The 22,468-nt window shown below is 35.2% G+C and overlaps 1 protein-coding gene, 1 long non-coding RNA gene and 1 pseudogene across 3 annotated transcripts; 1 reads left to right on the top strand and 2 right to left on the bottom strand.

The window, feature by feature from the left end:
* Positions 1-7: 7 nt before the first annotated feature.
* Positions 8-2,352, bottom strand: LOC108450055 (mitochondrial outer membrane protein porin of 36 kDa-like). Its single transcript, XM_017747489.2, has 6 exons — positions 2,181-2,352; positions 2,018-2,085; positions 1,476-1,586; positions 1,132-1,218; positions 752-960; positions 8-577 (listed from the first exon to the last, which is right to left on the bottom strand). Exons 1-6 carry the CDS (start codon positions 2,227-2,229, stop codon positions 271-273), a joined length of 831 nt encoding a protein of 276 aa, XP_017602978.1. The 5' UTR covers positions 2,230-2,352; the 3' UTR covers positions 8-270.
* A 14,892-nt stretch (positions 2,353-17,244) lies between these two features.
* Positions 17,245-22,268, top strand: LOC108450404 (uncharacterized). 2 transcript variants are annotated; one of them, XR_008282827.1, is made up of 8 exons: positions 17,245-17,384; positions 17,691-17,756; positions 18,764-18,961; positions 19,752-19,820; positions 20,105-20,251; positions 21,082-21,281; positions 21,360-21,757; positions 21,836-22,268. It is a non-coding gene; the product is annotated as an uncharacterized LOC108450404 (long non-coding RNA). The 2 variants fall into 2 exon arrangements; XR_008282826.1 differs by lacking the exon at positions 17,691-17,756.
* LOC108451419 (uncharacterized) lies at positions 19,949-22,027 on the bottom strand (annotated as a pseudogene).
* Positions 22,269-22,468: the final 200 nt, after the last annotated feature.

The raw sequence follows: 22,468 nt of genomic DNA on the forward strand, positions 1-22,468 counted from the left end.
TGAACCATTTCACAGATGAATAAAACAACACTCAATTTCACAGGTCAATTGACATTTGACAACATGAAGCTTGTTCAACAAAACTGCATGCCCTTGGAAATTCAACAAAAACAAATCGCTAAAGTTTGCCACTCACAATTATTTTTACAATCCATGAGGGCCATGACCATCAATGTCAAATCCGTAAAAAGTACATTATTTCTCTCCAAGTCTCCACCAATCAAATTTATGGCCTTCCCTTCAACTGCACAACAATGATAATAAATTTACCTATGGCTTGAGTGCCAAGGCCAACCCAACCTTAGCACTCTTTTCAATTGCTCTGGTGTCCACCTCTCCTGATATAGTGAAGAGGGATTTTGGGCGCCACTCATGCTGGATCAGTGCGCTTGCTCTGCCATAGTTGTTCATACGAGCCTTCACTGTGGTCAATGGGTCAAGAGCATGCTGCGTACCAATAGTGAGAGTGTTCTCGTTACTCGAGAAACTATGGGTCAGCTCTGCACCAACTGCTGTGTTAGTCAATGGACTAACAATGTGGTAGTAGGAAGCAGTAAGAGTATCACCTTTATCATTCCTGTAGTAATCAACAAAATAACCCCGTTAAAGCAAAGTCAACAAGCAGAATAAAAGAATACATGAACAAGTGAAGATAGAAAACCATTCATGCAGATACTTCCAGGTAACTTTTCACGCTTCCAAGTAAATAAATACCTAAAATGTTAATCCCAACTCAGGAATGACTACTTACAATGTCATGGAAGCAATGAGGTCAGAATGGGTGATATTTAACCCAGCATTCAGTTTGATAAAGTTTCCACTGGCAGTGTCAAATGAGAGATCAGTCCCAACAGAGACAGAATCGTTTCCAATAACACCAGAAAAGCTAACAAGAGGCTTTGCAGTCAATCCAATGCCAGTGCTTATGCCAGCATATTCATGCCGGTATTGCAGTTCCACCTGTTACAACAACAATAAGGACAGCCATTCCTCACAAAACCTATAATAAGATTAACAGAAGGGATGCACAACTATAGCTTTAACTCATTACTTAAACAAAGATGCTGAAAATTTCGTTGTTAGCAACAAAAAACTTAATGATAGGAACAGGAGTAAGAAAGTGTCCATTACCTTGCCAGACTTTTGATCAGGAACAACGAAACTAAAGATGGTCTTCAATCCTGGTGCAGGTTCATCAATAGTGACAGTGGTGAAAAGCTACAAAAATGAGAAACAAATGAGATAATATCCGAGACTACAATAAATTCACACGTCAAGAAAAAACAAAAAGAAGTCTCAATGTGATGGTTTGACAATTGAAATGGACCATAACAACTTGTACATCTATAAGGGACGAAAGCCTCCATTATTTTTCCATTCATGAGAATGACATATGGTAGCATGATATAACAACTATAAATATGACCTCAGAGATATAAACCCTAACTGAACTGTAAAAGCACTGTACAACTTACATTCGATCTGGAGTCGAATTTCACATCAGTTGTGATGTTCTTGTTCTTGAGCTGAGTATTTACATCAGCCAAAAGCAATTCACCTTTCTTAGTCCCGGTTGATGTGATTGCCTGACATACATATATACATGCATACATCAAATTAACGAATTAGAATATGAACTAGACAAGAAGGTAGCCCGTGAAAAATAAATCTATATATCAATCATAAAATGAAGCATGAAAAATCATTTATGCAAACATATGAAACGAAGATATACCCAAAGGAATTCTACTGAAACTTACTGATTAGAATTAGGGAAAAGAATAAAGATGTTATGCAATAATAAGTAAAGAACATGCTGAATGAAATTCAACAAACATAAACTAAATAAATATATATATACGCATTACCCTAGAAGAGTCGATAAAGTTCAATTACGAGTTCATCAACACAATATCAAATAAACTAAATTAATCAAAACTGAAGAGAAGCAGCATCACTAATTCAGCTGAGAAATTAAATAATATTGAAAAATCCAAAATCTAAAAGGGAAACTCACGACTCCATTGGAAGTGTAAGTAGTGACAGTGAACTTGTGGTCAGCCTGGTAATCCTTGTAAAGAAGATCTGAATTAAAACAATGAAGAAAAAGAAATTAATAAAAAGCAGTCAAATGAAAATGAAATGAAAAAAGACGAAATAGAAAATGAGGAAATTTCGACCTCTAGCCTTTTTGCCGATATCGGAGTAGAGACCAGGACCTTTTCCCATGCTTCTTTTTTCCCGAGAAAATGAAGAGGAAAATGAGGGAAACGAGGGCTGGCTGGCTGCTCCTGGCTGTTTGTTTGACTTTGACAGGGAAGAAAAAAAATATAGATTATTGATAATAAATAATAACCCTAAATTAATAAATAGTTGGTGTTTTACGAACCATTGATCTTGAGTTGAGAAACGCGTTCGCTTCTAGACCGTTGAAATTATGGGTCAGGCTAAAGCAACATTATAAGGTTGGGCCTCTTGTTGGGTAATGGTATCCAATGGTACGTTTCTTTCAATGTTCGTTGCACTTTCATGCAACTAATATGTTATTTTACGTGTTTTTAATTAAATAATATTTTTATAAGTTAAAAACATATTTACTAATTAAATTAGAGTTAATATAATTTATAATAAAACCTATTAAATTTAAAAATAATTTAAAGAATAAATTAATGCTTTAAAAATAATTAAATAAACAATGAAATATAATTTGTAGTAAAATATTATTTTAATACTCCATTGCTTTTGACATATATAGTATTTCGAAACAAAATAGTAAACAACTTTAATTGTTGTGCATGTATTATTAAAATTAAACAACAATAAATAATAACAACTAAAGTTATCAAGTAATAATGAAAGTCATACATTTTTGCAATGGAAATTAGAAGTGACTAAAATTAGATTCGATTCAAAAATTTAATTTAATTTCGAGTTAATTAAATTGAGTTATTTGATTTTTCAATCGTAAGTTAATTAATGATTCAAGTTTATTATACTAAACTGTCTTTTTTTCAATCATTTTGTTTTGAAAAAGTTTCCAAATATATATAATTTCAAATTTGTAAGCTCTAACATGAATATTGGAATTAGTTATATTGTAATAAAATTTTAATTTGATATGTTTAATTTTTGAACAATTTCACTCAATTTGACTCTACTTGAATTTCATTTCACTCGCCTCGATTTTAAAAAATTTCAAATCTAGTTAGGATAATAAATTAAGACTCGTCAACCCGATTAATTCAAAAAAATTTCACTTAATTTGATCAAGTGCTCACCCATAATGGAAACAGAACCCTAAAATACGATCTTTCCTGTAATTGTTTATATGTTATTTGAATGAAAATGTCAAGCTAATGCATATATTTATAGTGCAGAATATTAGTTTTAATTGGTATACAAAGCAACAATAATTAAGTGATAATTAATCTAAAATGATATATGTAATTTAATATGGATTCAAAATATAATTAAGTGATAATATCAATTACATTAATAATAAAAACATTATTAGTAAAATAATTATTAATAATTTGTTATGAACAAAAGTTCTATCTCTTAGTTTTATATTGAGGATTTAATAAAAACATTATTAACAAAATCATTATTATCTTTTTTTAAATAAAATCATATTTATAGATTCAATTTTATTAATTATAAAAACTGATTTTAACATGGTTAATTTTTATTCTATTTAAAATAAAATATTATTTATAAATAAAATTATATTTATTTAATTAAAATATTTAATTAAAAACTTGGTTTTATTATTTTAAATTTATTTAATTATATTTTCAAATTATTTTATAGATTTACAATTTTATTAATTAATAATATATTATGTTATTGTTTATCTAAAACTTTTAAAAGTTAGGATCAAATTAATTAATTTCACATTAATATAGTACCATATTAATTAATATTATTTTATCATCACATAATAATATTAATAATTTATTTTTGGTGTGAAGTAGACCTGTTTATGGGTAGGGCCATTCGGCCCGGCTCGAAGGCCCGCCCGAAATGTGAAAGGGTTTAGGCAAAAATATAGATTCGAAAATGGGCTTGGACAAAAAAATAAGACCCATTTAAAAAACGGGCCGGGCCTCGAGTAAGGCATGTTTGGCCCGAGCTCGACCCGGCCCGAATTCACTAAATGACAAAAAAAATCTATTTTTTTAAATATTATTTTCTTATTATTTTCTCTATTTTACTGCCATTTTACTATTATATTGTTACTATTTTGTTGTTGTTATTTGAATATTGTATAAAACTTATTTTATTATTAATTTTTTATTATTTTAAAGACATCTTTGTTATTATTTTAGAGGCATTTGCTTGTTAAGTTGCATCTATTTTAGTGTTATTTAAGTATACATATTTTTTAAAGTTTATTTTCAATTTGTTAGAAAATATTTATTTTGATGTTTTTAGTATTTTTGATGTATTATATATTTTTTAAAATTATATAAAAATAATATAAAAATTAATATGGAATGGGCCAAGTCGGGCCTAGGTTTTAATATTTTTATCCGGGCTGGGCTCAACTAAAATTTTAGGCCCATTTTTCTGGCCGGGCAGAGCCCGAACCTAACAAATGAGCCTAAATTTTTAATTGAGCCTAGCCCGACCCATGCACACCTATAGTGTGAAGTTAGTAATATAATTAACAATAAAGGGTACTCTCATCAATTTAAAAAATTTTCCAAACTCATGTTTGTATATATATTATAGATGGATATGTTATTTTACTGGCTTAGTTGATAAGAGTACTAAAAAACCCCTATAATATATTTCAAATTACATTTTAGCTCCTCTACTAAAGGAATGAACAAATTAACCTTGTAAGTTAGAAGAGTGAAAAACAACTCTTTTGTTAAAATTGCACCATTAAATGTTTATTTTGGTGTTTGTATATAAGCTATAATAACAAATTTAGTTATTAGCATTTACACATTTATCCAATTTTACCTTTACTCTTTTACTGGAAGTAAATTAGAAATTTTTAACTAATAAAGCTAAAAGCTCAAAAAGGTCTTAGTAACAAACTAAAAAAATTAATTAAACCCTTTTAAAATTTAAAACACATAAAATTATAAACAAAATTTATAAAAAAAGTTATAAAATTTTTATTAAAAATAACAATACCAACCCAATAAAAGAGTAGGGTCTTTTTAAAAATAAAACTATACCATTAGATTTTAATAGGTTAATATTGTTATTTTAATAAAAATTTATAGCTTTAAAAATTTATAACTTTTATTTATAATTTTATATTTTTAATTATTTTAAATTTTAAAAGTGTATTGGTGATTTTTTAAAATTTTGTTATTAAGGCTCTTTTTACCCTTTAGCGTTATTAGTTTCAAAATTTTCTAATTTACTTCCAACAAAATAGGAGAAGCCAAATTGAATAAATGTATAAAGGTTGAGGGCTAAGTTTGTTATTATACCTTATATATAGACACCAAATTTTAACAGGGAGACTATTTTGCTCACTCATTTAACGTATAAGGGCTAATTTACCCATTTTTTGGTAAAAAGGCTAAAATGCAATCCAATGTATAGTGCAAAGGGTTTTGTGGTACTTTTACTGCTTTAGTTATGCTAGATAGTGGCATCTAAAAACGAAAATTGTTATACCCCATTCAAGCTAGACACGTGGCACTTTTAGAAGGCACTAAGTTGATGCTTGAAGACAGTTCCCTATTTTTCGTCCTCCAACTCATCCTCAATTGCTCAGCTCTCGAACTGGCCACCCATTGTGAGACCACTTGCTAATAAAGGACACATCCCCTTTCGTTATGCTACCTGCTACTATGATTAGGCTACCCACTTTTTAGTATAAACACTCCTTCAAGTGTAAACACTCTTTTTAGGGACCACTAGTGTCACGGACTTAGGATTCTTGCCTCACAATCCGTGCGGCCTTAGGCAGTTTCTTACTCCAAAAACGCCTAAGTCAGCCCAACTTCTACAAAAGAAGAATTCAATAGAATTCTTCCCAAAACACAACTTAAGCGAAAGCACCTTAAAGCCAAACAAGATGAAAGAAGAACGAAACAAGAACAAGCCAAAGAAAATAAGAACACAAGAGAGAGATTTGAGTGAATGCTCTCAAGAATTCTTATTGCTCAAAACTCAAGTGATTTACAATGAGGGAAGAGGTCTCTTATTTATAGTTGAGCCTCTCCAAATCCAACGGTACAAAATTAAGTACATCAATGGCTAAGATTAAAAGGCACCTACCACCAAATATAAAATCATATCTTCTAAGATTACATATCTTATCTAAGATATGTAATCTTATAAAATAATATCTTGTAAGATCATGTTTCCATATTTGTCTAACTTGTAGATGGGCCTTCAATCTCTTCAAGCAATGGCTCTGGTCGATTGGGCCAAATAACCTCCTTCCTTCTTGATAGTTCACACAGATGTGTCATGGTTGCGGGCTCCCATGCGCAACCCATGACATTCTCCCCCACCAAATCTAGCGACGCCCTCGTCGCGTCTTCCGCATGGTATCGATCTATCTTGTCTTGGAATTGCCACAAGGCTTCAGCAGGTTCCCAACTCATCTCACTATCCCGGAATCCCTTCCATCGGACTAAGTATTCCCGCCGCGACCGGTAGTACTTACGTCTGACCACACGATCCGCTTCAATGTTCTCGACCTCTCGATCATAGGCGACTTTTACCCCCATTGGTGCTCGTTCAGACTTGCTTCGATTTGGGTCTCCTCCATCTTCATGGAATGGCTTAAGCATACTCACATGGAATACTGGATGAACTTTAAGCTTTTCAGGCAACTCAAGCTTGTAGGCCACCTTGCCTATCTTCTTCACAATTCGAAATGGCCCCTCATACCGCCGAACGAGTCCTTTGTGTAACCCATCATGTCACAGAATCAGGTGTAGTTTGGCAAGAACTGGGTCACCAACCTGAAATTGCACGTCCCTTCGATTTTGGTCTGCCCATTTCTTGTTGCGCTTACTTGTCTTATGTAGACAAGCTCTAGCTAGATCGTTTTGCTCTTGCCAATCCCTTGCAAATCGATAAGCTGCTGGATTCGGTCCTGCATAACGAGTTGCAACTGCATTGGGTGTAAGCGGCTGTTGCCCCGTCACTATCTCAAACGGACTCTAGTTCGTTGCCCCACTTCGTTGTAAATTGTATGAAAACTGGGCCACATCCAACAACTTTGGCCAATCCTTTTGTGTTGCACTTACATAGTGTCGAAGATACGTCTCCAACAATGCATTCACTCGTTCGGTTTGCCCATCAGTTTGTTGATGTATGCTAGTGGAAAAGTTTAGGTCTGAGCCCATTAACTTGAACAACTCTGTCCAAAATCGACCCGTGAATCGCCCATCTCGATCACTGATGATAGATTGTGGTACTCCCCAATACTTCACCACATGTTTAAGGAATAAGCGAGCTGCCTCCTCAACAGGACACTCCTTGGTTGCGGGGATGAAAGTTGCATACTTCGAAACAAAAATACTCGCAAATCCATCAGATTTAGGCAAGCCTGTGATAAAATCCATGGACAAACTCTCCCATGGGCGCTCTGGAATGGGCAACGGTTGTAACAAACCAGCAGGGGCTTTCAACTCAACCTTATCTTGTTGGCATATTAAACAAGTTTTCACATAGGTCTCCACATCATCACCCATGTGAGGCCAATAAAATTGATCCTCCAATAGAGCCAAGGTGCGGTGTACTCGGGATGGCCACCCATTTTGAATCATGACATTCCTTCATGACTTCTTTTCAGAATTCCCATGTTGAGGCACATATAGACGTCGCCCATGAGTGTATAGTAATTCTCCCTCGAGCCAAAATCGCCTTGTCTTTCCATCTCTAGCAAGCTCCATCAGATTTTTGGCCGTGGGATCATGGGACAGTCCTTCTTGAATGCGCTCTAATAAGGGACTCTCGGGTTGGCTTATCGTTGCAAATTCCATTTTTCGGCTAAGTGCATCGGCCACAATGTTGGCACTCCCCGGCTTGTATTCCATGGTAAAATCAAACTCTGCTAGGAAAACCTGCCAACGAGCCTGCTTGGGGGACAACTTTTTCTGGGTTAAGAAATAGCTATTTGCAACATTATCAGTGAATACCACAAACCCGAACCCAAAGAAATAGTGTCTCCATGTGCGTAAACAATGCACCACCGCCGTCATCTCTTTTTCTTGGACCGTATCTTCGTTCGTCTCGTTAAGCTTTCGACTCTCGAAAGCAATCGGATGCCCATCTTGCATCAACACCCTCCAATCGCATATTCGAAGCATCTGTGCGTACCTCATACGCCTTTGAAAAATTTGGCAATGCGAGTACAGCTCACTCGTCATCGCTTGCTTCACTTGGTTGAAGGCTTTCTTACACCGAGGTCCCAATCCCACACTTTGCCCTTTTTCAACAGTCCGTCAAGGGTGCAAGTGATCTTGGAATAGCCTTCAATGAAGCGACGGTAGTAATTTGCTAATCCAAGGAAAGACCGCAACTCCGTCACCTTGGTTGGTGGCTCCCAATCGGCAATTGCTTGAACTTTACTTTCATCCATTCAATCGTGCCACCTCCCACAATATGGCCTAGAAATGGCACCTCTCGTTGGGCAAAGGAACATTTCTCCTTTTGACATATAGCTCATTTTCTCGTAGAGTTTGGAACACTTTCCCAAGTGTCCCACATGTTCTTCGACGTCTTACTATACACCACAATATCGTCAAGATAAACAACCACAAACGATCCAAGAAAGGTTGTAATACCTTATTCATTAGGGTACGAATGTGGCGGAGCATTTGTCAACCCAAACGGCATCACCAAGAACTCAAAGGACCCATATCTAGTTACACAGTGTCTTGGGCTCATCCCTTCGGCTATTCTCACTTGGTGGTACCCGATCGCAAATCCAACTTAGTAAACCATCTCGCTACCAAGTTGATCGAACAAATCTGCAATAAGAGGAATGGGATACTGTTTTTATGGTGATTTTGTTTAGGGCCCCGTAGTCGATGCACATTCTCAAAGATCCATCATGCTTCTTTTGAAATAACACAGTGCACCAAATGGGGCTTTAGATGGTCTAATGAACCCGCATCTAAAAGCTCTATCAATCGCTTGCAATTCCTCTAGTTCCGGTGGAGCCATTCGATATGGTGCCCTTGTCAAGGCGGTTCAAGATTGGGCAACAACTCAATCTTGTGGTCCACCTCCTCTTTGGTGGCAATCTTTTGGGCAACTCCATAGGCATTACATCTTGAAATGACTTTAGCAACTGCTCCACTTCCTTTGAATTTCCCCTCAAATTTATCATCCATATTGTCTCTCAAGGTAGCTAGGTAGGAGACTTCATTTCGACGGACTCCTTTGGCAAATTGGATTGCCGATAAGGTTTTTCCCTCCATGCTTCCCTTCCTTTTCATTCTCACCATATATCGTTGATTTGCATCGGAGATTGTCATGTAGTTCTCGGAAGGGTGAATATCCGCATTAAGCCTATCAAGTAAACTTAATCCAACTACAAAATCGTAATCATCAAGTGGGATTACCTTAATGGTCGCTTTGCCCGTCCACTCGCCAAGTTTGAGTTCCACCCCTTTTGCCACCCCCGTTATGGGAATGCTTTCTGAATTCACCGTTTTGATTCGTCCCGAATCTTCCTCGATTCTAAGGCCCAGTTCCTTTGCCATTTCTTTAGACATGAATAAATCAGATGCACCAGTATCAACAAGTGCATTCAATCTTTTGCCAGCTACGATGATGTCCACAAACATCAGCCCATTGCTTGACTTCTTTTCGACACCTCCTAATATCGAATTGAGGCTTTTGGTGTCATCTTCGGCCTCCTTGGGTGCCTCCATGGCATGAAAAGCGGCTCTCTTTGGACAGACACTCATTCTATGTGGGCCTTGGCAGAGAAAGCACTTCATTGGTCCTTTTCTATCCCAAAGCTTACCTTGACTAGACTTTGGGCCTTCGTCGCTCTTTTCCCTTTGATCCTTGTTTCCCCCACCATTGTCTTTTGATCCCGACTTGGGTTTAGAAGAATCGTTATTATCAAACTTTCTTCCCCCAACATCATAGAAATTTTCTGCCTTTGCCATAGCTTCGGTCAATTCGGTGATATCTAGGCGACGCAACTCTTGCTTTGCCCACATTTTTAAACCATCCTCGAACCAATAGAATGCTTCTTTCTCATTCAAGTCTCGAGATCCAAGCATCAACTCATCAATTCCTTAACATAATCTCGAGCATTGCCTTGTTGCGTAAGTTTGACGCAACTTAGCACGAGCCTCCTTTCGGCATGTTGTGGATAAACCGCTTCTTCAACTCTCTTTGGAACTCCTCCCAAGTTCCAATGGTCGCTTCCTCCACGTTTCTCATCCGTGGACCTCGTCTCCACCACAAGAGAGCAACATCGGAAAAGTAAATGGAAGCGGTGTTTACCTTGGTGGCATCATCCTCAATGCCAATTGCTCAAAATATTGCTCCAATTCCCACAAGAAGTTATCCACTTCTCTCGCGGACCTAACTCCCTTAAACTTCTCGAGTTTTGGAACATCCACATGACGTTGCCTCGGTCCCGGCCAACATCCCACTTCCTGTAGGCCTTACAGATTCGAGCTCCCTTAAGCTCAAGAATCTCTTCTTTCATGGCGTCAATAGGGCCTCAAGAGCTTCATCCTCCCTCGTCGGTTTGTCCGGTGGATCCGAGGGAGTCCAACACAAACTCCTTGCTATCTTCCCTCGGTTCCTCCATACGGGTTAGGACCTCTTCGAGTGTCTCCTTCATGTCACCAACGGACTCCTCGAGATTGACCACTCGAATCTCCAAGCTCGACACTTATCCTCGATCGACTAGCCTTTCTAGCCTCCCACGGGTCTCCATTGGCTCATTCGATCAACAATTTCTTCGACATATCTCAAAAGTGCTTTCAACCGGCTCGATACCAACTGTCACGGACTTAGGATTCTTGCCTCACAATCCGTGCGCCCTAGGCGCTTACTCCAAAACGCCTAAGTCACTTAACTTCTACAAAAGAAGGATTCAACAATTCTTCCCAAAACACAACTTAAGCGAAAGCACCTTAAAGCCAAACAAGATGAAAGAAGAACGAAACAAGAACAAGCCAAAGAAAATAAGAACACAAGAGAGAGATTTGAGTGAATGCTCTCAAGAATTCTTATTGCTCAAAACTCAAGTGATTTACAATGAGGGAAGAGGTCTCTTATTTATAGTTGAGCCTCTCCAAATCCAACGGTACAAAATTAAGTACATCAATGGCTAAGATTAAAAGGCACCTACCACCAAATATAAAATCATATCTTCTAAGATTACATATCTTATCTAAGATATGTAATCTTATAAAATAATATCTTGTAAGATCATGTTTCCATATTTGTCTAACTTGTAGATGGGCCTTCAATCTCTTCAAGCAATGGCCCGGTCTGATTGGGCCAAATAACCTCCTTCCTTCTTGATAGTTCACACAGATGTGTCATGGTTGCGGGCTCCCATGCGCAACCCATGACACTAGAACCCACTTAAACATAACAAGCTCGTACTCCCTTAAAAAGGAATAACAGAATGAGTCTCATCGTGCATGTCCCTCACGTACTCCATAATGATAACTACTTTGCCATACCACCACTACCAAAAAAGATAACCCTCTATAAATACCCTCCAAATCAAAGGAAAAGGGATCTTCTTCCCTGTTATAATCTTTGAGCACTTACTATCTACATTCAATCTTCCTTATGTTCATAACAACCTTCTTCCTCCTCTTGTCCTTCTTTGGTTCTCCGCCTATTTATGTGAACCAGCCCCATTTGCATCACTACATTCTCCTCCTTATCTCCTCTTTTGTTGATACCCCTTGATGTGAGTCCCAAGGTTCAAATTCATGCCCATTAATGTGATGGGTTTACACTACCTCAAGGCCTAATAATAAGGTCAAAGGCCAAGCAAATGAAATCAAGATTAGATCAAAAACAATATGTGAGGATGAATCTTTTTGAGGAAAGGGAGAATAATACATGTACGAAATGGGTGAAATTTATTAAAGTCAATTCAACTAAGCTGCTAATTTTCAAGTTGAAAAGATTAGTCAACTTGTGACATCGTTTTAGTGAAGACTGTACGAGCAAAATTTCTGGACCGGATTATTACAAAAATTACGAGTTTTGAGCTTTTTATTCGAGTTTAAATCATCTTATGTTCAAGTTTCAGGCTTAAATTTTATTATATACAAGCTCAATATTGTATTTGCTAAGTTTTATTATTTATTTATTTCAAATTTTGAATAATTTTTAAGTTTAAAACTACTTGTTGTTTAGATTAACTATAATTTCAGTATACTTGAAAGCTTCTTTTAGATGTACTTAGCTAGCCTATATAAAGGCATATTCATTGTACGGAATCAATTCATTCATTATTCACTTTCAATTAATAAAGTTCTCTTTGAGTTTTCTTTTTAAGAATTTTTCTTGAGTTTTCTTTTAAAAGAGTTTTAACAATCTTTTTAGATTGTAGGGATCATCTTCAAGCTTTTTTTTTTGTCAAGTTTTCTTTCTTGTAGGAGAAGTTAGAGTCGTTTGAACGGGGTGTTAGGTTTTTCTTGTTTCCAAGGCTCCTTAGGACTTCTACATGTTACTTTCCATCTTTTCCATCCATCTTCTTTATTATGTTATTTTCTTATTTAACTATTTTAATATTTAATTTATTTAATTGTTCTTTTTTTTTCCTATCTTAATTATCTATTTTAATTGCTTCCTTTAATTTTAAAATTCTTAGATTTGACTTAGATTTGCTTGCATTTCAGATTGTATCAAAATTCAAGTTCCTTTTCGATTATCTAGAGCCTTAAGTCAAATCTGCGATGTGAACAAACTTGCAATCATCTTCCACACACCTATCTTTATCATTGGGCCTTATTCTTATCATTTGGTATCAGTATCTTGGGCGTTTTAAGTATCTTTATATAACCAAATGATAAAGATGAGAGAGAAACAGAATCATAAGTTTGTCCAAGTAGCGGATTTGACTTAGAGCTCTAGATAATCAGAAAGGGAACTTGGATTATAATACAACTTGAAACATAAACAAATCCAATTCAGACCTAAGAATTTAAAAATTAAAGGAAGTAATTAAAATAGATAATTAAGATAGAGAAAAAGAACAAATAAATAAATTAAAGGTTAGAACAATTAAACAAGAACATAACATAATAAAGAAGAAAATAAAGAAGATATATGGAAAAGTTAGAAAGTGACGTGTAAAAGTTCTAAGGAGCCTTGAAAATAAAAAGACTCCACAACCCCTTTCAAACGGTTCTGATTTTCCTTCCAAGAAAGAAAACTTGGTAAGAAAAAGGCTTGAAGATGATCCTTACAATCTAAAAAGATTGTTAAAACTTTTTCTTAAAGAAAACTCAAGAGAAATTTTAAAAAAGAAAACTCAAATAAAATTTTATTAATTCAAAGTGAATAATGAATGAATTGCTTTCAGACAATGAATAGACCTTTTATAGGCTAGCTAAATACATCTAAATAAAACTCTCAAGTATACTAAAACTTTAGTTAATTTAAATAATAAGTAGTTTAAAACTAAACTTTTTATAGACATAAAACTTCTAAATAACTCAAAATACTTAAAAGTTATTCAAAATTTTAAATAAATAAATAATAAAATAATAAAACTTAATAAATATAATATTGGGTTCGTATATAATAAAATTTAAGCTTGAAACTCATAATTTTTTGTAATAATCCTGTCCAAGAATTTTGTTCGTGCAGTCTTCACTAAACGGTTATAACTTGAGCTCTCGAACTTGAAATCTAATGATTCAAAGTGCATTTCGAAGCTAAGAGATAGCTCTTCGACGCTATGCAAACATCTAAGCACATGAATATTTGGATCCCATCCAAAAATTCATCGTAAGTTGACTAATCTTTTCAGCTTTAAAATTAGCAGCTTAGTTGAATTGACTTTAATAAATTTCACCCATTTTGTATATGTATCATTTCCTCTTTCTTCGAAAAGGTTCATCCTCACATATTGTTTTTTATTTATTATTATCAAATTTTGGTTTGATTTGCTTGACCTTTGACCTTATTATCTGATCTTGAGGTAATGTAAGCCCATCACATCTATGAACTTGAAATTGGGCTTGAGACTCGCATCACCTTTCATCAACAAAAATTTAATTGATTTTTTTATTTAAATTTTTTATATCCTTAAACCGTTTTGTACTAAATAAACAATTATACTTTATTTTTAAACTTCAAGTATTTTTTTTGGCATAATGACAAGCTTAATTTTTAGTTTTACATTTTTATCAATTTCGATATTTCTTTTTTTTTTAAGCTAAATTTGGTCCTTAATATTTTTTTAAAATGTAACATTTAACCATCAACATTTAAAATTTGACCATTCAAAATGAGTCTAATTGTTATTTAGAACAAAAAATTTACTAAAATGTTAAAATTTTAACATAGTGCCATGCATGGCAATTAATGTGTGTTTCATGCTCTCTTTTTAAAATTTTTATGAACTATTTATAATATTTTTTAATTTTAAAAATTTTGGTATATTTTATAATTTTAAATTAATTGTTGATGTGATTTATAAAATAAATAATGTCATGTTAGCATGAAATACAATATACTATCATGTAAGTTGCCATACCAATATCACTAAAAATTGAATGTTTGATTGCTAAATTGTGTTATAATTAAGTATTTGTATATGTGGTTAAATGCAAATTGGGGGTTTAAGTTTTTGTTCTTGAATTTTTACTGTTTATTTTGGTTTAACCCCTATCATTGAACTTTCGAATTAAGTTTATTTTTACGTTAATTTGGGTTAATTTGTGTTTGAATCTCTGCGTAGGTAATAAGGAATTTTTTTTTATGTTGTATGTAAAGTTAATTTTATGTTAAATTAACAATTTTTTTTTAATTTCCCAAAACTTACCGTTCCCCAAAATGTCTTCTTCTTCTTTACTTGTTTTATTTTTTCCTTTCTTTTCTTTTCCCTTTTTACTCTTACACTTTCAACTGTGTTTCACGTTTCGTTGGTTATATCAATGGTGGTTGAATCTGTTTGTTTTTGTGCTCCAAGTTTCATTTGTGCCGTTAATTGTTCACTCAGATTAAGTAAGTGTTATATTTTGTTCCTTTTGCTTGAGTTTGATAATTGTCAAGGTTTTGGTCTTTTCACTGAAATGAATTTTTGACTTGTGTAAGTTCTTGTTAAACGAAGTTCTCAAGAGTAACGTTCTTCCAGAGTCGTAGAATTCATGTAATTGTAGTGTTGCACGAGGGTAAGTGTTTAATTTTGACTCAGGGTTTCTATTGAAGTTCTTTGATGTAGTTTGGATATTTGAGGTTAATTAGCATTTTGATTCACATAATTCGTCTGAATTGATTAGTTGATCGTCGTTTTAGGTTCTGGAATTGTCTGTACTGCTTCTACATTAAATCCATAACAGGTGTGTAATGAAAACCCGAAGTCTTGTGAATAATAGAGGCGGGAACCACGATTGTCGAAGCCACATGGCCGTGTGGTAGGCCGTGTGATCCACATAGCTGAGTAACTCACTATTTTGAAGTTAGAGTCACATGAGCCAGAGACACAGATGTGTGTCTAGGCTGTATAACTCACTATTTGGAATTAGAGTCACACGGGCCAAGGACACGGGCGTGTGTTTAGGCCGTGTAACTCACTGTTTTGGAATTAGAGACACACAGACCAAAGACATGGGCATGTGTCCAGGCCGTGTAAGATATATTTTGGGTCTTGAGTCACACGAGCATGTGTTGAACTGTGTGCTAAACCGTTTAACTCAATATTTTGAGCCACATGGACGTGTGTTAGGACATGTGACAGGTCATGTGTGACACTGAGGTAGGCCACACTGGTATGTGCTGGGTCGTGTGCTATACCGTGTAACTTACTGTTTTGAGCCACATGGGCGTGTATTAGGCCATGTGATAGGTCATGTGCGACATTAAGGTAGGCCATACGGGTGTGTGCTAGGCTGTGTGGACCACACAGTCTAGTCACCCAAGCCGTGCCCATGTGAATCCACAATCAGGATTTTTCCTTAGGGCTGTAATCGTCGTTCAAATCGAACATAGGCCTACTGTAAGGTCCATATCATTTGAATTAGACAATGTAATAGTCATTTGACGATCTGTTACTAAATAATATGTTATTTCATATAAATACTTGATATGAAATATGATAAGTAAGTGTGATAGCATAACATGAGCATGATCTGAATTTGTACTACTATATAAGTAAGTGTGATAGCATAACATGAGCATGATCTGAATTTGTACTACTATATACGTATATCTGATATCTATTAAATCTGTATCTGCATTGGGTTGAGATTGTGAAAAGGAGAAAGTGTGGGCAGTTTAATAATCTGCCGAATTTAGTGGCTAAGCCATAAACATATATTTAACTTTGATGATTTATTGCATTCTGATCTGACAGCTAGACTACAATTATTTTAAAACGTGACACACAGTCACTATGCGGTGTGTAGGGATGGACGGAGATGGTGTATAACGGTTGGGGGTAGGACTTTGCATCTGAATCTGAAATGTTCAGCAACTATATCTGATGTCTTCTGTTTCTATTTCTGTATTTGATTTCGAGAATTGACTGGTTAATGAAAATCAAAATCATATCTATTATGTTACTGATTAATTGTAAATGTAAGCTACATACGGAGTTGTAAACTCATTTAGTCTGTTTTTTGGTTTACAGGTAACATACAAGCTTACACGGGTCGGTGTGGCAGGAGCTCGGTCATCTCTCTTCTAATTATCTATGGTTAACTACTTAAATGATTTTCGACTGTTAAACTTTGAATGGTTAAAGGTTGAATTTTTTTGAAATTATTTGATGTAGCTTTTCAGACTTGATCTTAACATCTAGGCGGATATGGGTGGTTATAAAATTAATATTTAATCAACATTTTGGTTTAATATTTTTTAACTCTTTTAATAAATCGAAAGTCAAATTTAGCTTAAAACAAATAAATAATGGTCAAATTGATAAAAAATTGTAAAGGTTGAGTCTAAATTTATTATTATTATTTCTAATTTTTCTAAATTAAATTAATATAAAAAGAAATTTATTTAACTAATAATTTTTTTAAAAAAAGAATAAAAACTAAATCAGAAAAAGAAACCAATAAAACGATTATAAAAATTAATAGAAAAACTAAATCAGAAAAAAAAAAAAAGAACAAAGAAAAAAAAGGAAGAAGAAAGTGTTTATTTTTGGGTTGGTAATGGTATTCAAATAAATCAATCAAAAACTTCAACAAAGAGTCTGTGAAGGAAATCTGCAAATGCTGGTAAAGTTTCTAACCATTGTTTGCTTGTAGTATTTTGTTTATCCTGGTTTCACATTATCAGTAGCTAACTTGTTGGATATCACTTTTGTGTGTGTTTTTTTTTAATTATGTAGTGTTGTAAAATTTTAACTACCATCAATGGCAAGCTCTACTAAGATTTTACATCGGTTGCTTTTCTAAATTATACGTTATGCTAGAACTTGTGTAATAATTACCGGAGGTTTTTGCTCAAAAAAAAAAAAAAACCAACAAAATGGGGACTGTCGCAGATTTCCTGATTTAGAAACTTGGGATTTTAATTACTAGATAAAGACCTCGCTTCTTGGGAAGAAATCTTCAAAATCCAGTCTCTCAAAAGGAAGACAGAAGCTGGTAAGAAAGTACTGATTATATTCATACGATGAAGATTGGCAATGCTGCATATTCTAGTTTTTGTTGGATTACCATATGCAGAATTTCGCAATTAGGTAGGTATACCCTTCCAAAGAATTCTGCTGTTTTTGTTTGAGTTGCCATTGGGAGGTAATGTTGGACCTTTCTCCTCTACATCATGCCTTGTGTTTGTTGTTGATGATTGGTCATATTTGAATTAAAGGTAAATTTATGTGAGAGATTGAATGAGATATATTTGGTTCTTCATTCTTTCATGATATGTATATAGACCCTTATTTTATTTTTTGGTAAAATTATTTGATCAGTTCTTGGTTCAAAAGCTTGTGAAAGTCAAGTTGTACAAATGACAGCTGGCTCTGTATTTTATGGTTATTGCATACTTTCCTTACTATTTCTGTGTATGTTAGATTTAGGCTCTTTCTGTTGAAGAAGCTAGTCTAAGCAATTGCCATTGAAGAAATTAATACAAGGAAGTCAGCACAAAACCTTTTTGGTATAACTACATATGTCTTCATCCGTTTTACACGTTCTGAGTTTAACCTTAATCTGACTCAGGTGGTATTTAAGTAAAATTCTCTCGACAGTGATAAATCTAAGATCCAAACTAAATCTAAATATTTGGAGAAAAAGTTCACCGTGACTTCTTCCAACCACTTATAGTGAGCACAAAACTCTTTTACGACTGTATCTTACAATAACTTGAGTGGTCTGCTACACATTAAACTAGTTTATGGCTTCTACTACCAACACATATATCATTTTCCTATCAGTATCTTCTTGTTTAGATCTTTCAGTTTGAAAATATCCAACTACCTGCTGATTTGTATTACACGTAAACTTCTAAATCAACTTCAGTAAGAATGGATATACAAAAAGTGTAATAAAATCACAGAATCTGCTTTCAAATGTTTGCATGATCTTAGATTAGGATTGTTATCCTCCCTAAAGTATTGTACTTTTATTGATGCCATTTTATATGTTGGAAGGCTCACCGGGCATTTGGATCCCTCAAGGGCATTACAAGGCAGCACTTATTTGTGGTCACTTGGTTAGAACAAAGGCTATTGCTGTTTTATGCTTTACATGGGGAATTGCTAAGTTCCCAATACTAGCTCGTGGTCAAAAAGGTCAGGCTTGCAGATATTGTCATTATAATTCAGGAAAAACATCTAAGACTGCTACAGGTAATCTTCTTATACAGACCTGTGTGTTATGTGGCTTGTCTTTTCTTGCTTTTCTAAAGGAAAAACAAATCGTAAATACTAGTTGTTTTATGTTCTAGCTATGTTTTTTGTTTATGTGAAAGTGCCTTTGAGAATAAAGGTATATTTATGATTATATCAGTATTAATATGGGCACTGAATATAGCATGATAGTATCCATGCATTAGTAATAAGTGATTATTTTAGTTCAGGGTTTTATATAAAATAAAAATATACGTCCTTTTTGTTTCATTATAGGGCTTTCTAAGTAGCTAACGGCAAAATATCATGCTTCTAAGTTAGTTGTTATTGACTTAAGCAGGGTTCTAAAAGCTTGGATTCTTGCTGAGCGAGCATATCTTCTCGGGTGAAGAATTTATCAAATAATGCATTTGTTCTGAAGGAATAGTCTTTTTTCTAATTTTTGCTTTCCGATACTGCTATTTTTAGTTCTGTGCTTACGGAGATTGCATGATGTTTGGCCTATAGGATAGTTTTAGTGCTCCTAAAATTTCCTTCTTGTGCCGCCAAACTAGTCTGACTTCCTTAATACTTTGTTAACATATCAACATTTTTAGTTCTTGTTGCATGATGTTTAAGATCTTTGCTTATCATTTTTGCTATATGAATATTCCCTCCAAGGTGTGGTTTTAATTTTTCATCCTTTCTACTTTTTTGTTGTTGTTGTATGCATAATTTTAGCTCCCGCTTTTTCACCCTTTCAGTATCAAAGTTCAAACATGATAATCTCTTTCCATTTAATACCATGAAGAATACAGTGTTCTTGATCTGCAAATGGAGTGTTCCCTTTCACTATCATAAATATGGATGTTTGGTTACGGTAAGTTGATTTTTTAGGGTTTAACATGCACTAAATTATTGAAGAGGGTGTAGTACTTTATTGAATGTGAGCTTGAAATTTAAAGATCAGGATGTGGAATTGGAGTGCCAAGTTTCGAAAGCACTTTGTCCTCACTTGCCTTTGGTACTTGCTATCAAAGGCAAAGCTTATTACTAGTATTATTACTATTGCAGTTACTATATACTTGACGTTGTTAATGAGTTTGAATGAATATGATTTTTTAGGGTTGAACTAATTGTTTGTTTTCTGTTGGTTCTGTTTAGTACTTTCTTAGTGGCAGGCTTTGCCAAGGTCAGTCACAGCCTAGCTTGGCATAGCCTAGCCTAGACAATGCAAAATGCATAAAGTGAAGTTCCTGGAGTCCAAGTAGGGTGAAATTTTGCCAGGCCGACTGTATACCCATTTCCCAGGTAAATACACCCATAGCTAGCTGATATTCCACCGTACACTGTAGCACCAGTGTTATATGTCCATAGTATGTTCCCTGTGTTGGTGTCGATGGCATATATGGGTCCGTTAGAAGCTACGGAACCTGTGAAAAGGACATTGTTTGCCACCATAACAGGTGCTTGGGCAGTGTCATTGCTTGGGTTTGCCGTGGACCATATGATTTCTCCTGTGTTCGCATCTAAAGCTACCCATGCTCCTGCTGTTGTTGTTTGGTTAGAAGGTGTGAGCATGAAGCTTTTGCGGTCGCTGTTTGCTATGTTGGTGTAAACTCTTCTCCCATCTGTGGCTGCACCCCATAGTCCTCCTCCTTCCTTCCCACCCGGACCTGCCAGCTGAGAAACTCAAATTTTAATTTAACAAAAAAAATCCAAATGTGTCATGTGACTAGAATCTCTTTTTGTTCATGCTTACATTAAGCCAGACTATATCACCATTGTCACGGTCTAAAGCCCAGGCAAAGCCACTCTTCTGCACTGCAACTGCAACATCACGAGATGTTCCATTAGACCTTATAGTGAGGAGCATTGGAGCTTCTCCAAAGTCTGCATCTAAATTAGGACCCGGAGGGCAGTCAGTGTTGTTTAGAACTAAACAAGCGAAATAAAAAATGTCATAGCCCCCCAATTGCCTGGACCATCTGATCCTTCCAGAATCGATATCCAGTGCTACAATCGAGTTGTAGTTTGTATCAGGGCCTATCAGGATGACTTGGTTTAGCTGTCTGATTGTTTAGCTGTGTAGAGGTTCCCAGTGGCCACATAAACTAATCTCCTATTTGTACCGATTGCAGGGCTGCTTCCCCATACAGCTGCTCCCGCATATCCTCCCAACCTGCCTCCATTATCTGGAAGCATATAGGTTTTCCATAACATTGCCCCAGTTCGTAGGGCTAGCTTTACAACGCTGCCTCTGAAAGTGCAGCATTGCTCTGGTGGTAATCCTTCCTCTAGAGATGAAACTCCTACATAGTAGGCCCTGCAAGCAAATCAGGTAAATAAAATCATTAGCAAACAAGAAACACTGGAAACGCAGATCTAAAGGCGACTAACCCCATGTAAACTGTTCCAGATCCTGTGATCAGAACCCTGGGACGGGGATCCAGTGTAGTAGACCAAACAAGTCTCCCATTTGATCGTGCAACAGCAATCACTACCGCTGGTCCATATATCCCTACAATCAACAGGTCCCCATCAACTGTCGGGGTCGATCTCGAGACCGTAACATTTACAACAACTCCAGTGCCAGATTGTCCAGTTAACTCGCTGAGATTCTGTCTCCATATTAGAGCACCGTTGAATGCATTCACTGCATACAAATATCCATTCCATGATGGGAAGTAGACTACTCCATTTGCAACAGCTGGAGTTGCTGATATGTCTTTGCCAGCAAAGAATGACCATCTTAATGCTAAGTTCCTGACAGTTAGCGGGTTGAGAAGTATTTCTCCAGCAGCATACCTTATGTTAGTTAAGTCACCTCCATGATTTATCCACTGAGAATCATATGGCAGAACTTTATGTTACTAATTAAACACTTTGTTTCAGGGCCGAAATTTATGAGATAATGAATAAAGATGATGATACAAAAATGAAGCTTGAGAAAAATGATGAAACTTACAGCCGCATCTGCACAATCCATGGTTGCAAAAGAACACATAGCCACGAGAAGAATGACTCTGAAGCCATTACTTGGGGGAGTCTGGGTACGTGGCATGGCAAGGAAGCTATTGAATGTTAAAGTGTGACTTTTATCAAATTGAAAGGGTCTTTAGTTTCTTTATTTCCTTTGTTCAATAAAGACAAGTATCATGTATAAACGTGAACCATACCAGACAGAAGCAGTCATTATAAGCGTTAAAGTGACTGAATTCCAGCTGCTTAGCTGGTAAACAGTTACACAGTGGTAAAAAATTGTTGTTGGTTTACTTTTATGCCTTTTTTATAAAAATGATTCAAAATTTTTGATTATTTACGAAAATGACTCACTTTAGAAATCATGTACGTAAATGACCTATTTTGAACCGTAAACATAGGTGTCACCTATCACTTTCACCCAATAATTGGCTATAGGGCATAAAAAAAATTTCCGTGGGTCACGCCAATGCTTTTGGCGTCACTAGTATTTGTACACGTCTTAAAAATATATATTTTAATGAGAGGATACGAAAAAAATATTTT

This window comes from Gossypium arboreum, chromosome 5 (assembly GCF_025698485.1).
Source record: "Gossypium arboreum isolate Shixiya-1 chromosome 5, ASM2569848v2, whole genome shotgun sequence".
In the NCBI taxonomy this organism is placed as follows: Eukaryota; Viridiplantae; Streptophyta; class Magnoliopsida; order Malvales; family Malvaceae; genus Gossypium; species Gossypium arboreum.

Bases quoted from the DNA above. Each gene is read 5' to 3' on its own strand.
- LOC108450055 (XM_017747489.2), bottom strand. From the start codon at position 2,229: ATGGGAAAAGGTCCTGGTCTCTACTCCGATATCGGCAAAAAGGCTAGA. The intron at 2,086-2,180 runs GTCGAAATTTCC...GTTTTAATTCAG, and splicing joins TATCGGCAAAAAGGCTAGAG to ATCTTCTTTACAAGGATTAC. The intron at 961-1,131 runs GTAATGGACACT...TTGTTGTAACAG, and splicing joins CTGATCAAAAGTCTGGCAAG to GTGGAACTGCAATACCGGCA.